General features: G+C 42.0%; 1 protein-coding gene across 1 annotated transcript in view; it reads left to right on the top strand.

The window, feature by feature from the left end:
* The first annotated feature begins 577 nt into the window (after positions 1 to 577).
* DSTYK (dual serine/threonine and tyrosine protein kinase) overlaps positions 578 to 21966 on the top strand; it is a 70455-nt gene continuing 49066 nt past the window's right edge. The window contains exon 1 of the mRNA XM_060178721.1: positions 578 to 978. Within this exon, the coding sequence (XP_060034704.1) occupies positions 708 to 978 (271 nt within the window). The 5' untranslated portion in view covers positions 578 to 707. The remainder of the gene's footprint in view (positions 979 to 21966) is intronic.

Here is a 21966-nt window from a genome sequence, read left to right as displayed (position 1 = left end):
CATGTGCATTCAACTGGGTGAGCCACCATTAGGCCCCCAAGAAACATATAAATATGTATGTATGTTATTTATTTCCATTTGTTGCCCTTGTTTTATTGTTGTAGTTATTATTGATGTCGTTGTTGTTGGATAGGACAGAGAGAAATAAATGGAGAGGGGAGGGGAAGACAGAGAGGGGGAGAGAAAGACACACCTGCAGACCTGCTTCACCGCCTGTGAAGCGACTCCCCTGCAGGTGGGGGAGCCAGGGGCTCGAACTGGGATCCTTATGCCGGTCCCTGCGCTTTGTGCCTCGTGCGCTTAACCCCCTGCGCTACCGCCTGACTCCCAAGAAACATATTTTTAAATAAGGAGAGTGTGCAGCATTTACCGAAGTGGAGTCAGTCCCAAGAACAACCTGAGGGCTTTGGCGCTCAGCTCCAGTCCAGACTACAAGTCCCAGAAACCCCCGCGGCGAAGGCGCACCCAGTCACCCTTCCCTCATTCTTTTGGAGAGTGGAGAAAAGGGTTCCGTTTGCAGAACTTTGAGGGCTGGTTTGTTTTCAAAGGCGGTGAGGGAGGTTGGGAGTCCCCGACTGCTGGCGGGGGCGTCTGGAGGCGAATTCGGATTCTTCCTCCCTAAACTCGGGGGGGGGGGGGGCGGGGAGGAGGGAAGCTGGGCCGGCGGGGTGAGGGACGCAGCGGAGAAGACCGAGCCGGCTGAGGCGATGGAAGGCGACGGGGTGCCGTGGGGGGGCGAGCCCCTTTCGGGCCCCGGCCCCGGCCCCGGGGGCGGCGGCATGAGCCGCGAGCTTTGCCGGGGCTTCGGCCGCTACCGTCGCTACCTAAGCCGGCTGCGGCAGAACCTGCGCGAAACCCAAAAGTTCTTCCGCGACCTGCAGAGCTCACACGGCCCCGGCGGTCCCTCCTTCCCCGCGGACGGCTGTGGGGCCGAGCGCGGGCCTGCCGGCGACGTCGCGGAGATCGGACTGCGGGCGGGTAAGGACGGCGGCCGGCGGAGCTGGACGCTCCGGGCCCTGCGGGGGAGCCGGGGAGCCGCGCGGGGCGGAGAGCGGGCGCGGGCCTGGCCGGGCCTGGGCCGGAGGGACCCGGAATGTCGTGGGAGGCTTCGCCCCGGAGCGCCGGGGAGGGGGCGCGGGTTCGCGGCCGGGGCGGCCGACCTGCGCGAGGGCCCGGAGGCTGCAACTCCCGAGCAGGTTGCGGGGGTGGAGGGGCGGCTGCGGCGGGGTAACCTGCCAGTGCGAGACGGACAGTGGGGTCCGAGCCCCCGGCGGCTCGGGATGCTGGGCGAAGACGCTCGGAGCCCGAGTGGAGTCCCCGCCTGGCCCTGGCGACTCGGAGGGGCGCGGGGTCCCGGGCCGTGACAGCTGCGGGGCGCGGCGGCCAGGGAGCTAGGCGCTGGGACAAGACCGAGCGCGGGACGGCAGGGCCGTGAATCTTTTCTGAGTCTTGCTAGAGGGTTTGCCTACTGCTGGGTCTCAGAGGAAACAAATCCCTTAGCTGGTGAGGGAGGAGGACTGGAGTCCCACGCAAATAAGCGACACCAGGGACAGAGGCGAAGAAGTCAGTGGGTTTCACTTGACTTAGGATCCTCAGATTCAGGAGCGCACCTAAACCAAAGTAACATCTCCAGATTCCGCGCCATGGATGGAGTGGGGTGGGGGCGGGGGTCTCTCCGCAGCCCCTGAGGATGCTGATGCGAACAGACGCAGAAACTAAACATGTAAGAACGGATGGTGAACTTTTTTTTTAAAATTTCTTTATTGGGGAATTAATGGTTTACAGTCACCAGTAAAATACAATCGTTTGTACATGCGTAACATTTCTGTTTAACCACATAACAGTTCTATCCCTAATTTTAAATATTTTTTAAATTATCTTTATGTATTTATTGGCTAGACACAGCCAGAACGGAGAGGGAAAGGGGTGATAGAGGAGGACAGAGACAGACAACTGCAGCACCACTCAGCACTTCACCACTTGTGGAGCTTTCCTCCTCCAGGTGGAGCTTTCCTCCTCCAGTGTGGCTCGAACCAGGTGCACCACCACCTGGCCTTTTTTTTTTTTTTTTTTTTTTTCTGTTAATTCTTTTGATGGTGAACTTTAACAATTGGGTCCAACCTAAAGAATTCTTTAACTCTTCTGAGTTTGGGCCCTGCATCCCCCAAGTGGCATGTTTTCATATCCCAAGTTTAATTTCATTCAGTTGACCTGGATATAAATTATATTTATATCTATTTAATTTCATGGGCTAAATGGGAGGGGGGATGGCTAGCTTTTCTGAAATTGTCACCTTGACATCTTCAGAGATTTGCAGCTCTGGAAATGGACCTACTGAGGGAACAGATTTCTGTGAGGCTGTCAAAAAACAACAACAACAAAAACAACTGAGAAGGTTGATGTTTTCAGAGATCTCCAGAATGTGGACTTTCACCCTCTCACTTCGCCATACTTTCCCTGCTCAGAATTTTTTCTTTAAAAAAAACAACAAAAGAAAAACAAAAAAAAAAACAACTTCTCCATTACTGTTATTTTAAAAACTGCTTATTTTAGAATGACTTCTGAGAAAACAAAAGTTCCAGGGGGAAAAAAAAGAATAGATTTCACCTCGGTTTATTGGCTCTTGTTTTTATTCTTTAAAAACCAAGTTAAAGACAAATACACCTTTGTATTTTATCTCCTTGGCTTTTCAAGTTGAGTGCATCAGGCGCTAATCTTGTTGGGTTTTTTTTAACCATCTAGAATCTGTTTAGTTGAAATAAAAGCTGCCAGGGAGAGGGAATGCAGATGATAGGACTGGGGACAGTGATTAACCTGATATGCTTCTAGGAGTTTTTAATCATTTCAGGATGGAAATGTGATAGATTGGTTGTAGTATGGTATTTGAGCACTCAAATATCAAGGGCTTACTCTGATTTTGTATCAGCTCACCTATAACCACAGAGAAAATGGGAAAGGCCATCTTTAAATAATACCTCTTAATACTGATAGTATTTACTGGGGCAAAGCATAGAATGTTACGATGTTTAGAAGTTAAAATGTAGGTGGGATAAATGTGAAGTGAGAGTAGCTTGGCCTGTACAAAGAAAGTTGAATTAGAAGTGAACCCTTGATTCAATTTCTTCTCTGCTACTAAAATCACTGTCTATTTATAGAGAACTCCCTCTATCTACTGGTTTCCTGTCAGAGGGTTTCAAAGTAATGAGTTAAAGGCTTTGAATAATTACAGGGAGGGTCAGGGAAATAGCATAATGATTATGCACCGACTCAAATGCCTGAAGCTCTAAGATACCAGGTTCAATCCCTTGTACTATCAACATCAGCCAAAGCTGAGCAGTGCACTGGTTAAAGGGATGCATGTAGTGTATTATAGAATAGTAGAAGGAAAAGTATGTTTCTTATTTTATCAACTCGTACCATAATCCTCATATATTTTAAGAAGAAATGGGAAGAACTCAAGTTTGTCTAGTTGGAATGTTATAGTCTGTGGCACAGTTCCCTTATCTGGAGTGGGAAATAATAATAGTATTTCCTACTCCAACGTTGTGAAAGTTAGTATATGTATGTATACTAACTTACTCAGTAAGCATTTGCGTGCTTGATATGGGGGAGAAAGAGTCATGTAAAAGCATTGGCCTTAGGCTAGCTGACATCAGTCTTTCTCTTCTCAATTTTTCTCCTAAGGGAAAAACATCACTGTCTGTGGGAGAAAAGGGACAAGGAAGATCTGAAAGATGATTTAATCTCCACTGTCCCCCCATTTATGTATGCAGAAAGCAGAAAAGACGACAGAAAATTAAAGCACGACTAGAACACAGCAATTTTGTTTTTCTTTTTTTTCCCTCCATTTTGTCGCCCTTGTTGTTTTATCGTTGTTGTGGTTGTTATTGTTGTTATTGATGTCCTTGTTGTTGGCTAGAACAGAGAGAAATGGAGAGAGGAGGAGAAGACAGAGGGGGTAGAGAAAGATAGACACCTGCAGACCTGCTTCACCACTCATGAAGAGACCCTACAAGTGGGAGGCGGGGGCATGAACCAGCATCCTTGTGCTGGTCTTTGTGCTTCGCGCCACCTGCACTTAACCTGCTGCACTACCGTCCGGCCCCCAGAACACAGCAATTTTATGTATGCTGTACTGCTTAGGTTTTTATAACTCTTTGCCTTTGATTATCTCACATTGTTAACTCTAGTGTTTGTCATCTTTTTGTTTATTTTTAGACTGACATTTGTATGAGTTTTTTTTTTTCTTTTCTTTTTTTTTACCAGAGCACTGTTCAGCTCTGGCTTATGGTGGTATGGAGGATTGAACCTGGGACTCTGGAGCCTCAGGCATGAGAGTCTGTTTGCATAACCATTATACTATCTACCCTTCACCCATGAGTTTTAAAATTAAGGTAGTTGAGTTACATTTGGGGAAGAGACAGAAAGTGGGGAGAAAGGCGATTCTTTAAAAAAAATTTTTTTAAATTATATTTATTATTATTATTTTAATTTTTTTAAAGATTTTATTTATTTATGATAAAGATAGAAGGAGAGAGAAAGAACCAGACATCACTCTGATACATGTACTGCTGGGGATCGAACTCAGGACCTCATGCTTGAAAGTCCAAAGCTTTACCACTGTGCCACCTCCCAGATCACCTATTATTATTTTTAACCAAAGCACTGCTCAGCTCTGGCTTATGGTGGTGCGAGGGATTGAACCTGAGACTTTGGAGCCTCAGGCACTAGATCCTCTTTGTATAACCATTATGCTGTCTACCACCTCATTATCTTTATTTACTGTTGGATAGAGCCAAAAAAAAAAGGGGGAGGGTTGGGTGATAGCACAGCGGGTTAAGTGTATGTGATCCTGGTTGGAGCCCCTGGCTCCCCACCTTCAGGGGCATCGCTTCACAGGCGGTGAAGCACATCTACAGGTGTCTTTCTCTCCCCTTCTCTGTCTTCCTCTCTTCTCTCCATTTCTCTCTGTCCTATCCAACAAGGATGACATCAATAACAACAATAATAATAACTACAAAAACAATAAAAAACAAGGGCAACAAGAGGGAAAATTTAAAAAATTTAAAAAATCAAGCGGGAAGGGGGAGGTAGAGTGGGAGAGGAAACAGAGAGACACCTGCAGCCCTGTTTTACCATTCATGAAGCTTTCCCCCTGCGGGTGGGGACAGGGGGCTTGAACCCAGGTCCTTGCACATTGTAACATGTGGGCACAACCAGGTATGCCACCACCTGGCCCCAAGAGACGATACTTTACAGCTGGTTTCATATAACTGCCATCCTCACTCGTTGCATTGGGGGGTGGGGGGGTGGAACACAGTGGCACCAGGGCTGGGATGCATGTCCTTTCTGGTAGTTTGCTTGTGTATTTCAACAGAAGTTTACAAGAGGTAGTGCTGTAGTAGTGAATCATAGTTTATGGCTTTAGAAAAAAAAAAAAAAGCAAAATGCTGTTTTTTCCCATATATCTAAAACTTTCACATGGTCACTTTTCCTCTTATGTGGAAGCCACAGGTACTTGAGGTAGACACTGGTTCCTGGTCTCTAGTTCAGCCTCTTCATAAGCATGCGTGACTTGGGACAACTGACTTAACCTCTTAGAGTCTTGGTTTCTTGTATAAGATGGGAGTGATACAAAATGCCACATGACTCCATCTGTATGAATCAGAATAGGCTGTTTTTAAGATAGAAGCAGAATTGTGGTTGCTAGGAGATAGAAAGAGAGAAAAGAGGAATGATTGCTAACAGTTATAGGATTTATCTTTGAGGTAGAAGGTGTGTGTGTGTGAGAGAGAGAGAGAGAGAGAGACAGAGAACAGGAGAGAGAAAATATTCTGAAATTAAAGAAAAAAGAAAATATTTTGGAACTAGATAATATTGCATGTTTTTGTTTTATTGTTGTAGTTATTGTTGTTGGATAGGATAGAGAGAAATGGAGAGAGGAGGGGAAGACAGAGAGGGGGAGAAAAAGATAGACATTTGTAGAGCTGCTTCACCGCTTGTGAAGAGACTCCCCTGCAGGTGGGGATACGGGGGCTTGAACCGGGATCCTTATGCCAGTCCTTGCACTTTGCACCACCTGTGCTTAACCTGCTGCGCTACTGCCCAACTCCCCATTGCATGTTTTTGTGAATATACTAAAATCCACTGAATTGTGTGTTGTAAAAAGTGAACTTTATGCTTGTGACCTCTCTCAGTCTACCAGTAAATGAAATGGGAGTGAAATATCTACCTCTCAAAGTTGTGACATTTAGAGATGTAAAGTACTTAGGACGGAAATATAGCTAGTGCTAAATAAATGCAGGTATGTGCATGGTTCATAAACATGAACTTAGGAACAGAAGCGTTGTGTGTTAGGACATGAATAAGAAACAGCAAGGTAGGGAGTCGGGCGGTAGCGCAGCGGGTTAAGCGTGCATGGCGCAAAGCTAAAGGACTGGCATAAGGATTTCGGTTTGAGCCCCGTCTCCCCACCTGCAGGGGAGTCGCTTCACAAGCCCTGAAGCAAGTCTGCAGGTGTCTGTCTTTCTCTCCCCCTCTGTCTTCCCCTCCTCTTATTTCTCTCTGCCCTATCTAACAACAATAATAACAATGATAAACAAAAGAGGGGAAAATAGCCTCCAGAAGCAGTGGATTCATAGTGCAGGCACCAAGCCCCAGCAATAACCCTGGAGGTAAAAAAAAAAAAAAAAAAAAAAGGAAAAGAAACAGCAAGGTAGTGGAGATAATGGTTATGCAAAAAGACTTTACTTTCATGCATGCCTGAGGCACTAGAGAAACAGCAAGTTGGGATATGGGACATTCATTCTGAGCTGAGCCAGTGCCGCTCTGCAATTATGATTCCTACCTTGCTCTTTTCTCAGGAGGCCCTGGGAATGTAAAATGCTCTCTGATGGTAGAGAGAGTTTGTTGCAGAGGACTTGTAGGGGGCCAGGTGTAATGGGTTCCTACCTACTCGGCCATGTATTCCAATTTCCAGTGTCAACATTTGGGACACCAGGCAGCTTCCTCTCTGCTAATCTTGCTCCCTCTATCTTTGAGGGAGGAACTCTGGGACAAAACAGCCTCCTCAAGTACAAGGGCTCTTTGCACTTTTTTTCTCTGCAACTTTCTTCGCACTTCCTAGTTTTCCTTTTATATAATTCCTTTGTATTATCTCTTTCCCCTGGCACAGGTCAGGCCATTATTAAGAGCGTTTGGTTACTTCTGCCTGCTCTTAAAACAGAAAGCATGATCATTAACCTTATTGTTTGCAGCAAATTATTTAGTTGAGCTTTCAAAGTCTTCACTGATTTCTTTTTAATTAATTAACTGGACAAATAGAAATCGAGACTGAAGGGGAAGATAGAAAGGGAGAGAGACAGAGAGACACCTGCAGTGTTGCTGCAGGGCTCACAAGCTTTCTCCCTGGGAGTGGGGGGTGGGGCTTGAACCCAGGACATTGCATATTGTAACTTGTACTCTCAACCAGGTGTGCCCCCACCCAGCTTCAATCCTCACAGATTTCAATATAGTCTTCAGCCTTGCAAGTAGTGTTTGAAGAAATAAAATCTGATCTTGATTTTTTTTTTGTTTGTTTTTCTTTGTTTTCCTCTTGTCCACTTTCCCCGAATTTCCTTTTTCCCTTCCTTCATATTCTGTCCTCTGTTTTACTAGGTTAAGGAAACAAAGAATCTTCCTACAATAAATGACTTCTCAGAAACAGTGTTTTGAAAGGAAAAATAAAAAAATATACAGATTTCACCTAGTAGCTATTGCTCACTTCTTGTAGGCTCGACAGGATAGGTGTAGATCTGTCTGTCTTTTTTCCTGATTCTGAGCCCCTAATCGTAGAGACTTGCTCACTCTCCCTATACCCTCTGCAGTGCCTGCCATAGTGCTAGGTACCCGACAGACAACTAAGTAGCTATTGAGTGATTTCTAAACTGGTAGACAGCCTGATGGTATTTTGAAATTAAATTCAGTTCAACTTCCACTTCAGAAGTGTTATTTTTTTAAAAAACCATTAGAAGGCATAGATTTTGCAGATTTGTGTACATTTTACTCTCTGACCCTTTCCAAAAGTACAATAATATACATTTGACAGATCACTATTTAGGTTGGAGTGACATACTGTGCCAGTATCCCAAAGGATTATTTTCATCCCCAAAGAATGAGTTGCATACAGTGAGTGCCAGTATACCATAGTTTCACCATAATAATACGGAAAATAAATCCTGAAGATTCACCCTCTCCACAGATCTTTATTAAGTATGACTGTGCTGGGCACATCACAGTGATGAACTACTGTCCAATTTAGCGAGATTAATCCCAGGTTGATGTAATGAAAGAAAGAAGGATTATATCTCATCATGTTTTCACCAGAGAATTTTCTACAAATTGGTTACCTACTTAAACACTAGCTGTCTTTGAGGATCATATAGAAAGCTAGAAGATTAAATGGAATCAGACCAGAGAGCTCGCTCACTAGGTAGGGTACCTGCCATGCCATGCACATGATCAACTTGGAGCCCTGCGCTATGATGTTAGAAGCTCAAGTGTTCTGGGAGTCAGGCGGTGGTGCAGTGGGTTAAGCACACATGGCACAAAGCGCAAGGACCAGCATAAGGATCCCGGTTCGAGCCCCTGGCGCCCCACCTGTAGGGGAGTCGCTTCACAAATGGTGAAGCAGGTCTGCAGGTGTCTGTCTTTCTCTACTCCCTCTGTGTCTTCCCCTTCTCTCTCCATTTCTCTCTGTCCTATCCAACAACGACGAACTCAATAACCACATCAATGTTAAGCAACAAGGGCAACAAAAGGGAAAAAAAAAAAAGAAGCTCAAGTGTTCACCCTGAACACGCCCAATCTCATCTTATCTTGGAAGCTAAAAAGAGTCAGGCCTGGATAGTACTTGGATGGGAGAAGCTCAAGTGTCTCTTCACTCTCTCTGTCTCTGTTTCTCTGTCTGAATGGAAAACAGCATTGAGTGTGAAATCGTGCATATAAGAGGTCTTGACTCTGCAAAATAAATGAATAATTAAATAAATGGCATTGATAAAAAGGAACTGAGGTGCTTTACTAGTTTTCTGACAGATTACAGAAAAGGAGCTCTGTTCTGTCTTTGATGAAGTAGTTAGAAACATTTTGTTTGTATGGTTCATGAAGATTATTGCCAGAAAGCCTTTCATCTCCATGTCTTCCTCAGAGGTTACTCACAGAGAAGCTGGTATGAAGAGTATCAAGTGTGTGCATCTGTGTGGTTTCTCCCCTGGTTGTTTTAAGACTTGATGGTTGCTTCTTACTTTTTTTTTTTTTTTTTTGTAGGAAAATTGCTCATGTCCAGGGATGACACTCTTGACTTTCTTACAGGGTCCAGGGAATCACAATGGTGTCATTTATAATAAGAGTTTAGAGGGTGAACCCAAGTGGAAGACTGGGGCCTCAGGTGTGTAAGGCCTCTGCTCAACCTCTGAACACCTCCCTTGAGGAAGAGGCTATTTTTCTGTCTTCTCAAAGACCTGACTGAAGTCCCTGTAGGTTTCCAGTCTAAGTTTAGGCCATCCCCATGCTTGAAGGCTGATTCAATTCTTTGCCATTTGGGGGTCCTAGAATTTGACTCAACAGAGGAGAATAGAAGTAATGGTGGGTGGTTGTGATAGATACATCTGCTTGTTAGAGCTACATGCATGTCAGCTTTTCTGAGAAAGCCCCTTTCTATATGGAATGTTCCTCCAAAGTCTAAACCAAAGTTCACTGAAGGAAAGTTGGTTGGAGCGTGGGGACTCATCTGTATTCCCAGAGGGCCCTGTTGAAATGCTTGTCATGTGCTTTGCATTTTCTGCCTTTAGTGGACAGTGTGAATGGTTTAGATATGTTCCTCAGCCTTGTGCCATGTGGCTGTGGGAACCTTTTAACCACAACTCTCTTTGGAGTTGGACTTTATTATGTGCTTCCGTTCCCCTGGGGTGGTATTCTTTGGGCAGGAAGATGTGAAATAGGACTTGAGGATTGTTTTGCTTTTCACTTGTCTAATAATGTATCAAAGCTACCCCAAAGAATGATAAGTTATGTATTCATAAAAGCCTTTGATTTAAAAAAAAACTTGCCCTTCTTTTAAAAAAATACTTCTACTCCTTTTTCTTCTACTCAGCTGTAAAAAAAAAAAAAGTCTAGCTTTAGCTTAATGAGATTAAGAGATATAGTGCCTTGTTTATGTCAGACTTGAGGTCAGTGTTTTTTTTAAAATATTTATTTATTAGTGAGAAAGATAGGAGGAGAGACAGAGAGAAAGAACCATATATCACTCTGGTACGTGTGCTGCCGGGGATTGAACTCAGAACCTCATGCTTGAGAGTTTTATCTACTGCGCCACCTCCTGGACCACGAGGTTAGTGTTTTTAACTTTTTTTCTAATCTACATAATAGGGGAAAGAATTAAACTTCTTTTTTTAAAATTAATTAATTAATTCATGAGAAAGATAAGAGGAGAGAAAGAACCAGCCATCACTCTGGTACAAGTGCTGCTGGGGATCGAACTCAGGACCTCATGGTTGAGAATCCAATGCTTTATCCACTGCACCACCTCCCAGACCACAAGAATTAAACTTCTCAGGATTTTTTTTTTTAAATCTTACTACTAAAGAATGAGATACATAGAGAAAGATATATAGACAGACAGAAACAAAGATAGATCTGATACAGACTCCAACCACAGCACTGCTCAGCTCTGGCTTATGTTGGTACTGGAGACTGAAACCTGGGACTTTGACCTTCAGGCATGAATGTCTTTTTCCGTAGGCAGTATGCTGTCTCCCCAACCTGGAATAGTTTATAACAATCCTCTTCGCAACATACTCAAGACTTGGCTTTATCTATGGAGCTATCTAGGTACAAGGAGGTGGGAGGGGGTGGCTAGCTGGAGAGAAGTCAGTCTTACTTATATTCAAGAAGGGAATAACAAAACCTGTTTTGATTTTTCTTGATTAAACAGTTGACCTTCTCAGCTCTTTCCCATGGAGAGAAATGGAGGCAGTGTGCTGCTTTTGTACTGGACCTACTCTGACCTCTCCCACTTGCCTCAGGAGTAGTTTTCATATTCTAGAAGAACTTCCTTTCCTTTTGTTTATGTATAGTACTGTGAACTTGTGAGTTTTTCATGGTTTATAATCTTTTACTGTTGTTTTTAAAAAATCATCCTTAAATCATCCTTATTTTATCATTGAACCTCCCTTGGAGCTGGTTGCTATGTATTTTTGAAACATTCTTGTCATTGGGTTATTCTTAATGATTCTTAGCTATGAAGTGTTGTTGCCTTTTGAATGACACTTAGTCTTCTGTGAAGCAGTGGGTCGGCTTCCTTCAAGGAACTGTCACCATCTTTGCACCCCATAAATTACACCCTCACCTGCCAGCTGCTTTTGTGTTCCATCTGCAGTGCGATCAGCAGTCAGGCTAAGGAGCAGGTTGCCCCCCCCCCCCTGAGAACTTGTTAGCAGGCTGAATACTTTTTTTTTTTCTTTTTCTATGACTCCAGGAAGTATAAGGTTTGGGGGGGTGGTGGTGGTTATCTCCCTCTTCCCAGATGCTGGTGTAATTCACTTTTTAAGAATTGATAGGAATCTTAACATGGCCACCAGGTAGAATACTTTTAGTGACATGTCTGGCAGCCTAACTTTTCAGCTGTGAACAAAAGCTTTGGCTACTTGAGAACATTTTAATCTCTAATCTTAAATGTTAATCACCATCAACAAAAATACCTTATACTACTTGTTCCTGAAAGATTTTGAAACCCAGACTCCCTAAGCATATGTTTTTCCTTACATGGGAATGCCTCTGCTATAATTCTGAGTCCTTGAAGGTCAGAGAGCCTGCTTGGGAAAGGTTAATGCATCTTGGCCAGAATTATTTCTCTCTTAGTTCCTGGGATTTTTGTAGTTCAATTTTAGACTCTTTTAATAGAACAGACTGTAGTGGAAATGCTGCGTAATATTCACTTCTCAGTTCAGGATTTGTCCTTTTCTCTGCTCCTTCCACATATAAAAATAAGTGGCTCAGTGGGTAAAGCACAGTCCTTGCAAGTATGAGACCTTAGGTTTGACCCCTAACACTGCATATGATGGAGTGGTACTCTTGTCTCTCTCGTAATACAAACATATTTATGAACAAATACATGTATATGTATAAATAAAAGAACTAAAACATTACCATGTATTTGAAGAAAATATTCACTTGTAGAGTTAAGTGTTAAGAGTGAAGTAAAAACCCAATGATAGAAACCCTTGGGTACTGAGGGCTGGATATTGGCTCACCCAACTGAGTTCACACATTACAGTGTACATGGACTTGGGTTCGAGCTCCACCTCCCCATCTAAAGAGGGGAAGCTTCACTAGTAGTAAAGCAAGTACTACATGTATCTATATCTCTCCTCTATTTTAGCCTCCTCTTTCAATTTCTTACTGTCTTATCAAATAAAAGGAAAATAAAAAAAAAGGAAAGAAAGAAAGAAAAAAAGAAAAAATGGCCATTGGGAGCAGTGTATTTCTTGTATATCAATAACCCTGGTGGCAAGAAGGAAGGAAGGAAAGAAAGAAAGAAAGGAGGAAGGAAGGAAGGAAGGAAGAGCGAGTCACTTGGACACAGAGAACAAGGTACGCAATAGTAACTATTAAGACATGAATTATTCGAAAGCTCCTGTCAACCTTTTGAGTTGTAGTAGGATAGTGGAGGAAGTTGTAGAGTTCCACTTCACTTACTCTGTATAGTGCCACAGACTGCCGCATCCTGGCCTTCACTCACCCCTTTAGTCTAGATTATTGGTTTGGGGTAAAAAACAGACAAGAAAGAGGAGGTGTTGATACAAATCCATAACCATTATTCTAAAAAACAACATATCTGTCCTGATGAGTCACCAGAGAAACAAAATGGCCACTCCTTTTCACTTCTCCCTTTTTAGAACAGTCTCAATGCCAATCCCAAAGGGTAATACACAGTGCCTGATGGTGGAGCAGAGCAGTAAGAAACAGTTGGGGGTAGGTGGGGGGTAGGTGATGGTGCACCTGGTTGAGTGCACGTTACAGTGCACAAAGACCTAGGTTTGAGTACCCATCCCTACTTGCAGGGGGAAAGCTATGCATGTGATGAAGCAGTGCTGTGGGTGTTTCTGTGTCTCTCTTCCTTTTTATTTCTCCCTCCCCTCTTGATTACTGACTACTGACTTCATCACTGTCACCATAGCCAACATACAGGAATAACTCAAGCATCTGAAGACAATGATTAGATAAAATGTCACACACACACACACACACACACACACACACACACACACACACGATGAACCTTGAGAGGATTATACTAAGAGAAATAAAGGATGGAGATGAATATTGTAAAATTCCACTTATTTGTGGAAATGAAGCAAAACAAAAACAAGGATTAAGGAGGTTGCTTGGTGGTAGAACACATGCCTTTCTTGTGTAAGGGATTGGGTTTAATCCCTGCTACCACATGAAAGCACCCAAGACCAAAATAACTCAAACCTTATGGACTTTGGTAACTTTCCCTTTGTCTCTTCAAAATAAAACAGAAGCCCTCACTTACACTCTGGCAGTGGCATTGGGGAGGAGGGGGCAAGTAGTTAGTGGTTGATATGGTGTGATCTTTACAGTTTGTGAGACTATACCCATGTAGTATTGTAAATTGATGTTATCACAATTTCAATAAAAGACGATTTCTTTTAGAAAAGGGACTCTAGCTAGAAATCATGGGTAGAATATCAATAATTTTTTGTTTTAAAGCATGCACCATCACAGCAGGGGAGGTAACTCCGTGGGCAGAGTGCAGAATATAAGTGCTGGAGGACCTGGGTTCAGTCCTTAGCACTGCATATACCAGAGTTTTTTTCTTTCTTTTTATTTTCAGAATTTCTTATCTCTCTCTCTCTCTCTCTCCTACATACAATAAATCTTAAAAATAAAAGGCATGCACCTGCCAGTGGGAATATTATTTCTCCCCTAAGTTTTATTCCTCATGACTTTGGGTAATTTTCTTCATCTACATCTCTCTCTGTCTAGAGATAGAGAGAGATATAAAGAAATATAGATATATAGATATATATTAAGACAGGCAGGAACTGAGAGGAGGAGAGAAGATAAAGAGGGGAAGAGAGAAAGAGACACCTGCAATTTTGTTTCTCCAGGTATGTCACCTCCAGGCCCCAATGATCTTGGGTAATTTCACAGAGATTCTGTCAGTCTGCTTTATATCTGAGACTTACAATTATAATGTCAAGTTTTGTTTAGTTCCAGATTGAGAGGGGGAAAATGTGCAAGAGAATATACAGAGGGGACAGTTTTTCTTAGGGCCTCTGGCTGGGTCTAACAGTTAAATTGACATAAGATAGGGCAGGAGAGATAGCATAGTGGTTATGCAAAAATACTCTCCTACCTGTGGCCCTGAGGTCCCAGGTTCAACACCCACACTATCATAAGCCAGAGCTGTGCAGTGTTCTGATAAAATGAAATAAAATTGACACAAGACTGACAGAAGGAAACAATGCATATTATAAACTTTTTACATGTACATGCAAGTCCCCACAATAGAATTAAACAAACACCTGAATGCTGCATACGAAATAAGACGTGCAGCCATATACAGTGACTGAGTAAGTCACAAAATAACAAGAGAATAGAAAGCTCTAACCAAGGAGCCCATTCTGTTGGTAACCACTGAATGATCAACATTCCAAGATAAGATTGGATTTGTTCTCATATTTTATGTAACTGAGTTTCAACTTCCCCAGAAAAGTTCATTCAGGTGCTTTAATTGGTGGTGGCACTGGCTCAGATACCCCCTTTTACACCACAGCTTCTTGATTAACGAGAACGACCCTGACTCTAGAGTTTAGGGTTTTTTGTTAGGCAGCAGTTACTTTAGTGGTGAACTTGTGACTTATCCAAGGGTTAGTAATGGACAGATTTCCAGTCACAGCCTTTGTTGTCTTTACTCCCAGCCAATCTAGTAGTGGTCTACAAATGGAAGCAAGTTAAAAGAGAAAACATATTAAATAAAAAAATAAAAACATTTTTAGCAGTTTCTTTTTATATCATATCTGGGAGTGAACCTAGGGCCTACTGCATTCATGACACTGCAGACCTGCTTCCCTGGCTCATTTTTTAATTAATTAATTAATTTTGAATAGAGACAACAAGAAATTGAGCACAAAGGGAGGCAGAAAGATAGACACTTGCAGCACTGCTTCACCTCTTGTGAAGCCTCCCCCTTGCAGGTGGAGACCAGGGACTTGAGCCAGAGTCTTTGTGCAGTGTAACATATATGCTCACCAAGATGCCCCACCACCTGGTGTCATTCAATTTTAAAAAAATTATTTATTATTAATAAGAAATAGAGAATCAGAGCATTGCTCTGGTACATGTAAAGCCCAAGATCAAACTCAGTACCACATACCAGTGACTCTAACATTTTATCTACTGTGCCATCTCCTGAGCTGCGTTGACCCCACTTTTCATTCTGTGGTGAGAGAAAAGGGGGAGGAGGAGAAGACACAAGTGGCAAGGCAGGTCTGCAAGTCTCTCTCTTTCTCTCTCCCTATCACCCCCTCCTCTCTCAATTTCTCTCTGTCGTATCCAATAAAATGAAAGAAAACAACAACAAACAGCCAACAGGAGCAGAGGATTTGTAGTGCTGGCCCTGAGCCCTAGCAAGAATCCTGGTGACAATTTAAAAAAAGGAGAAGGAGAAGAAGAGGGAGTCGGGCGGTAGCGCAGCAGGTTAAGCACACGTGGCGCAAAGCACAAGGACCGGCATAAGGATCCCCGTTGGAGCCCCCGGCTCCCCACCTGCAGGGGAGTCGCTTCACAGGCAGTGAAGCAGGTCTGCAGGTGTCTGTCTTTCTCTCCCCCTCTTTGTCTTCCCCTCCTCTCTCCATTTCTCTCTGTCCTATCCAACAATGATCATAGCAATAACAACAACAATAATAAGTACAACAATAAAACAACAAGGGCAACAAAAGGGAAAATAAATTAAAAAAATAAATATTAAAGAAGGAGGAGGAGGAAGAAGAAGAAAAAGAAGAAGGAGAAGAAGAAGAAGGAGGAGGAGGAGGAGGAGGAGACACTACTTTACTTGTTAGGCCATATCTCAGAACCCACATTTTATAGAGAGAGAGATTGATAGACTGGAGCACCTTGCCATCACGTGCCTTGCCAGGGACTGAACCTGGGACCTCATCATGTATGACACTTGCTCTATCTGCTAAGCCACTTTCCTGACTCCAGAATCAAGTTAATCAGATTATTAATTTGATTAACTGCTCTAGAGCTCAGTGCCTACAGTATAAATCAGTGACTTTCTCCCCCCTCAATAGGGACAGAAATTGAGAGAGGAGAGAAACAGGGAGAGAAAGAGACAGTTGGAGCACTGCATCACTGCTTGTGAGGGCTCCTTGTAGGTGGAAACTGAGTCCTTGCACATGGTAATGTATACTTCACTGGGTACACCACTGCCTGGCTCCTAGAATCAAATTCTGAAACATGAATGCCATCCTAGAATGATTCCATTTGAATCCTTGGACCCTAGAATGTAATGTAAGGGCCTGTAGTTCACACAGGCAATTTTATTCTGCTTACTTTATGTCTGTTTATTTGTAGAGTTTGGGTGTAAAAACAAGATTCCTAGTGACCAATGCTTTGGGTCCTGTGGAATTGGGGTACAGAACCCTCTGGTTTTCTTCCCCTACCCTTTACCTCTATTCTTTTTGGGGTATAATAGGTGGGAGTTCTGGCTTCTTTAGTTGCTTCTCTGCTGGATATGGGCAGGTCAATCTATACCCCCAACCTGTTTCTATCTTTCCCTACTGGGGTAGGGATCTGAAGAGGTGAGGCTCTAAGAAGCATCAGTGAGGCCATCTGCCTAGGGTATATAGAAAGAGACAGACAGAGAGCAGGAGAAAGATACCATAGCACCAAAGCTTCCTCTAATGCAATAGGATTCATACTCAAACCTGGGTTTTGCTCAGAGCAGAGCAGGCTTACTGTCCCAAGTAAACTATTTTGCCAGTCTATGTACAGTATTTTTAATGTGGTGTTGCATCCTGTTTGCTAAGATTTTGCTCAGGATGTTAACATTAATGTTCATCAGGGATACTAGTGTATAGCTTGGGTTTTTGTTGTATCTCTGCCAGTTTTTGTTATCAGAGTGGTATTGGCTTCATAGAAGGTGTTCAAAAGGGACCAGGCAGTGCTGCACCTGGTAGAACACACATGTTAAGATGCACGAGGAACTGAATTCAAGCCGTTAGTCTCTGCCTGCAGAAGTGAAGCTTCACAAGTGCTGGAGCAGTTGTGCAGGTGTCTCTCCCTCTCTATTTCTCTCCTCCTCTGTCAAAAAATAAAATAATAATAAAAAAGAAAATTTTAGGGAGTAGTTCCATCTTTTCAACTTTCTTGAATATGTCGAGGACTATAGGTAATAGTTCCTTTTTGAAATTTTGGTAATACCACCTGGTCCTGGGCCAGGGTAACCAGAGACATAGAAATAGACCTTCAGAGTGAAGTAATATACAGGAGACTATATAATTTGTTAACACATTTGTTTATTCTTTTTTCTTTCTTTTTTTTTTTTTTGCTAGAGCACTCCTCAGCTCTGGCTTATGATGGTGCGAGGGATTGAACCGGGGACTTTGGAGCCTCAGGTATGAGAATCTCTTTGCATAACCATTATGCTGTCTACACCCACCCTGTGAACACATTTAGCTTCTTGAAAAAGCATATATTTTATTTAAATGAAAGAAAAAGAGGGAAGGAGACAGAGGCCAGAGCACTGCTCAGCTCTCGCTTATGGGGGTGCTGGGGCTTGAACTTAGCATCTTGGAACTTCAAGCTTGTGAACCTTTTGCATAGCCTTTATGTTATCTCACCAGCCCCACATTTATTTTAAATTAGTAAAGTAGGTTTTTATAACTAATAACCTGGTAAAGACAGTGAAAAGCATAAGTTTCTTTTGGTAAAACACAAACTTTTTGCTTACCAAGCAAAGACTACTTAACAGGTAAATAAACTTTCACAATCTATTATCAGAAATGGACCAAAAGTCCAGAGAAACTTTGTCTTTTAACAGAGATAACCATGTTCAGTTTTGTGTCAGTGTACTTTAGATGTTAAATCTTTATTTATTTTTAAATTTATGTACATTCCAATATGATCATCTTATTCACACATGAAAATCTCTCCTAATCTTCTACAGTATTCTGATTTTCCTCTTTCTTGTTTTGAAACAATCATTTTAATTTCCTTATGTAGTTTTTATACCCACTTGTTTTCTTTCACCCTTATTATTTCTGAACACTTTTTGTTTTCAGAGAGTGTACAAAGATTACCGTTCTGCCATTTTATGTAGTGCCAGAAATGACCTCATACATGCAGAACACAGGCTCTACCCCTGAGCCACCTCTTTACCCCCATGAATAGTTTCGATTGTCTATTTTATTAGAATTCTAAACCCTTAAAATACCTCATTTCTAGTAAAGTAGTCCATGGAGTATGAGACTAGTATTCTGTGGGTTACAAACTTACAGATGTGTTTAATAATTTTTTAAAAGTATATTCTTCATGGTAAGCTTTTCAGTGTGGCACAAAGCTTGTTTACTGATAGATCCAAATAGTCTATTAGTTTTTAGTAATAGGCCTGAAACAGTTAAACCTATGTTTAGTAAGTAATATTTCATTACCATGTCTTACCTGGAATAATCTGTATATCTAATGCATATCCACCATTTAATGTAGTTTCATGGTATAACTTTAAAGGTTTAAAGTACTAAAACAAAGTTTTTGGGGAATTTTTTTTTTTTTTTGTCTCCAGGGTTATTGCTGGGGCTTAGTGCCTGCACCATGAATCCACTGCTCCTGGAGGCCATTTTTTTCCCCTCTTTTGTTGCCCTTGTTGTTGTAGCCTTGTAGCCTTGTTGTGGTTATTGTTGTTGTTGATGATGTCATTCGTTGTTGGATAAGACAGAGAGAAATCGAGAGAGGAGGGGAAGACAGAGGGGGAGAGAAAGATAGACACCTGGAGGGAGACCTGCTTCACTGCTTGTGAAGCGACTCCCCTGCAGGTGGGGATCCCTACGCCGGTCCCTGCACTTTGCGCCACATGCGCTTAACCCGCTGGACCACTGCCTGACCCCCGAAAAAAATTTTTTTAATGCACTGTCAAGAGAATGAACCCAGGACTTCAGGTATGCATAATACCTGTGAGCCACCTCCCCAGCCCAATTTTCATTTTGCACTTAGAGAAAGAGTGACAAAGTACTATTCCATCACCTGTGGAGTTTCTTGGTACTGTCCATGGTGCTCTTGTTAGTGCTAGTATGCCCTGTATTTGCTGAGTCATCTCCCAGATCTCCAAGGAAATCATTTTAAAGCAAATTTCCGATAAGACATAACTTTTTGTTGAGAAGTTAAGTTATAGACTTTTTTATTACTTACATCCATGTTACTTGTCCTTGACAGTTATGTTTACATTACTGATAAACATAAATAGCTGACCACCATCTTAAGCTGTCTTGCTGTCTCATTCTATAATTGGAGCTTATCTGATTTGTAATGAGCCTAGGTAGAATAAAATTTTTATGTTTGCACTGTGTCTAATACTGAGAACTGTAAAGACATGTCTAATTTTAGAATGTTACTCCAACAAACTAACTTTTTTTTTTTTAACGCCAAAGATTATCCTGGATCACACAAAGTGCAGAATATTTGGGGTAGCTTCTATATTTCTGGGAGTTTAGTTAATAAGTCTGTAAGAATTCCTTACAAATAAATTTAAGCAGTAACATCCATATAAATAATAAGAAAAAATCACATGTTTATAACATACATACATAAACTACATATATGCAAATGAAGTTCATATAACTTTGCTTTAAAATTTTTAGCCATGGCATGGGTATGATAATAATGCAAAGTTGGGTCCAAATTGTGTTTCTGACAGGTGGCACATTATGTTAAGTTTACCTGTTCACATGGCAGATGACTGAATATCTTACTAATATCTGTGGAGAAGATGCAGGATTTTTCATTCACCTGTATTCCAAATCATCCATCCACCACCACCCACCCACTTTTCCTTTGGATAAGCATTATTTTTCCAGAGATCTGCATTTCTGAGATGGCTTAGATAAGAGTTCTTGGAGAAGACCTTTTTATCTCAACATTGGAGTGTTTGTATGATTTCCTCCAGGAAGAATTTGTTTCATATAAGCTTTTTGAGATGAATAGATTTGAAGACTGGCAAAAGGACAAGTGGACTTTGAATTATGTCTGGAGCTTCCTTTCTGGTTTTCAAAGATGTTTTAAAATATGTATTTGTAGGGAGTTGGGTGGTAATGCAGTGGGTTAAACACAGGTGGTGCAAAGTGCAAGGACTGGAGTAAGGATCCTGTTTCAAGCCCCCAGCTCCCCACCTGCAGGGGAGTCGCTTCCCAGGTCTGCAGGTGTCTTATCTTTCTCTCCCCCTCTCTGTCTTCCCCTCCTCTCTCCATTTCTCTCTGTTCTATCCAACAATGTAAACATCAATAAGAACAACAATAATAATTATAACAACAACAATAAAAAATAACAAGGGCAACAAAAGGGAAAATAAATCAGTATTTTAAAAAATATGTATTTGTTTACTTTAATTAGAGACTGAGAGAGGGTTAGGGCATCATTCTACCATGTGTGGTGCCAGGGATCAAATTGGAGACCTGGCCCTGCTACTGAACCATCTCCCCTTCTGGTCATGGTTTTCAAAGATTTGTGTAAGATAAGAATAGTTTCTTTCAGGGTGGTGGAGGTGGCATAATGGTTATGCAAAAAGACTCTGATGCCTTAGGGTCCGAGGTTTCTGGTTTAATCCTGTCAACACAAGCCAGAGTTTAGCAGTGCTCTGGTTAAAAACAAAAACAACAACAACAACAACAACAAAAAACTTTTTTGGGGGGGAGAAAACTAGAAAACTCTAGGCTCTGAACAGAACTATTTTTATAGCAATATTTATAAGTTTGAGATAGGACAAACAGTAAATATTACTGGCAGTTTTGAACAACCCCCTTTTGCAAGTTGCATCACCAAAGAGGGTACAAAAGATAACATCCTTCCAAGATTCAGAGTTACTGCAAAAGACAAACTTAGACAGCTTCCCTGATGCCTGGCAGTAGTTGATAGAACTGCATCACAAAAGGAATTTAACCCACATTTATATCCAACCATATTTTGAGGCTCCAAGATGATAGATGCCAAGCCAGGTTTTCAGGACACAAGGAAGAGACAAAAAGGCAGCAGTTAACCTTGGGAGAAAAAGGATTAGTGACCAATGGGCCTAGATACAGAAAGGAAGGGACAACAAAGAAATTTTATTTTTCTCTCTCAGCTGACATTACAGATAAATCTTGGAAAAAACTCTGGTGAGAGTTCTCATTCATAGATCGTTTTTGCCTATTTTTCCAGGATCTCTTAAGTGGAGTTTTATTTTGGATTTTAGATTTACTTATTTATTAATGAGAAAACCAGAACATTGCTCTGGTACCTGTAATTCAAGACATTGAACTTAGGGCCTCCTGTCTGAGAAGCTAATGCTTTATCCACTGTACCACCTCCAGGGCTGCCAGAGTGGAGCTTAAAGTAGAAAGTATTGCTTCATTATCTGCCAGAATTTGGCAAGGTTTTGCATTAATTTTAGCTTCCTGTTGGCTGTTTAAGGAGATAACTGGTTCACCAGAAATCCTCTCAGTACCATGAGCCCTGGGAAGGGCTCCAGATCAGGTCGATAGGGTTTACAGTTAACGATATTTATATACTTTTCCCATCTCTGCCCTGATCTACCTTTCTAATCCTATTTCCAACTCAGACACCATCTCCTCAGACAATACCTTTAGCCCACCTACATGTTAGGTGTCAGACTTAGGTAAAAATGAATAAAGTCATGGGCCCCTTGGAATA

The sequence above is a fragment of the Erinaceus europaeus genome, chromosome 19 (assembly GCF_950295315.1).
Source record: "Erinaceus europaeus chromosome 19, mEriEur2.1, whole genome shotgun sequence".
In the NCBI taxonomy this organism is placed as follows: domain Eukaryota; kingdom Metazoa; phylum Chordata; class Mammalia; order Eulipotyphla; family Erinaceidae; genus Erinaceus; species Erinaceus europaeus.
This window is presented reverse-complemented; position numbering and strand designations above follow the sequence as displayed.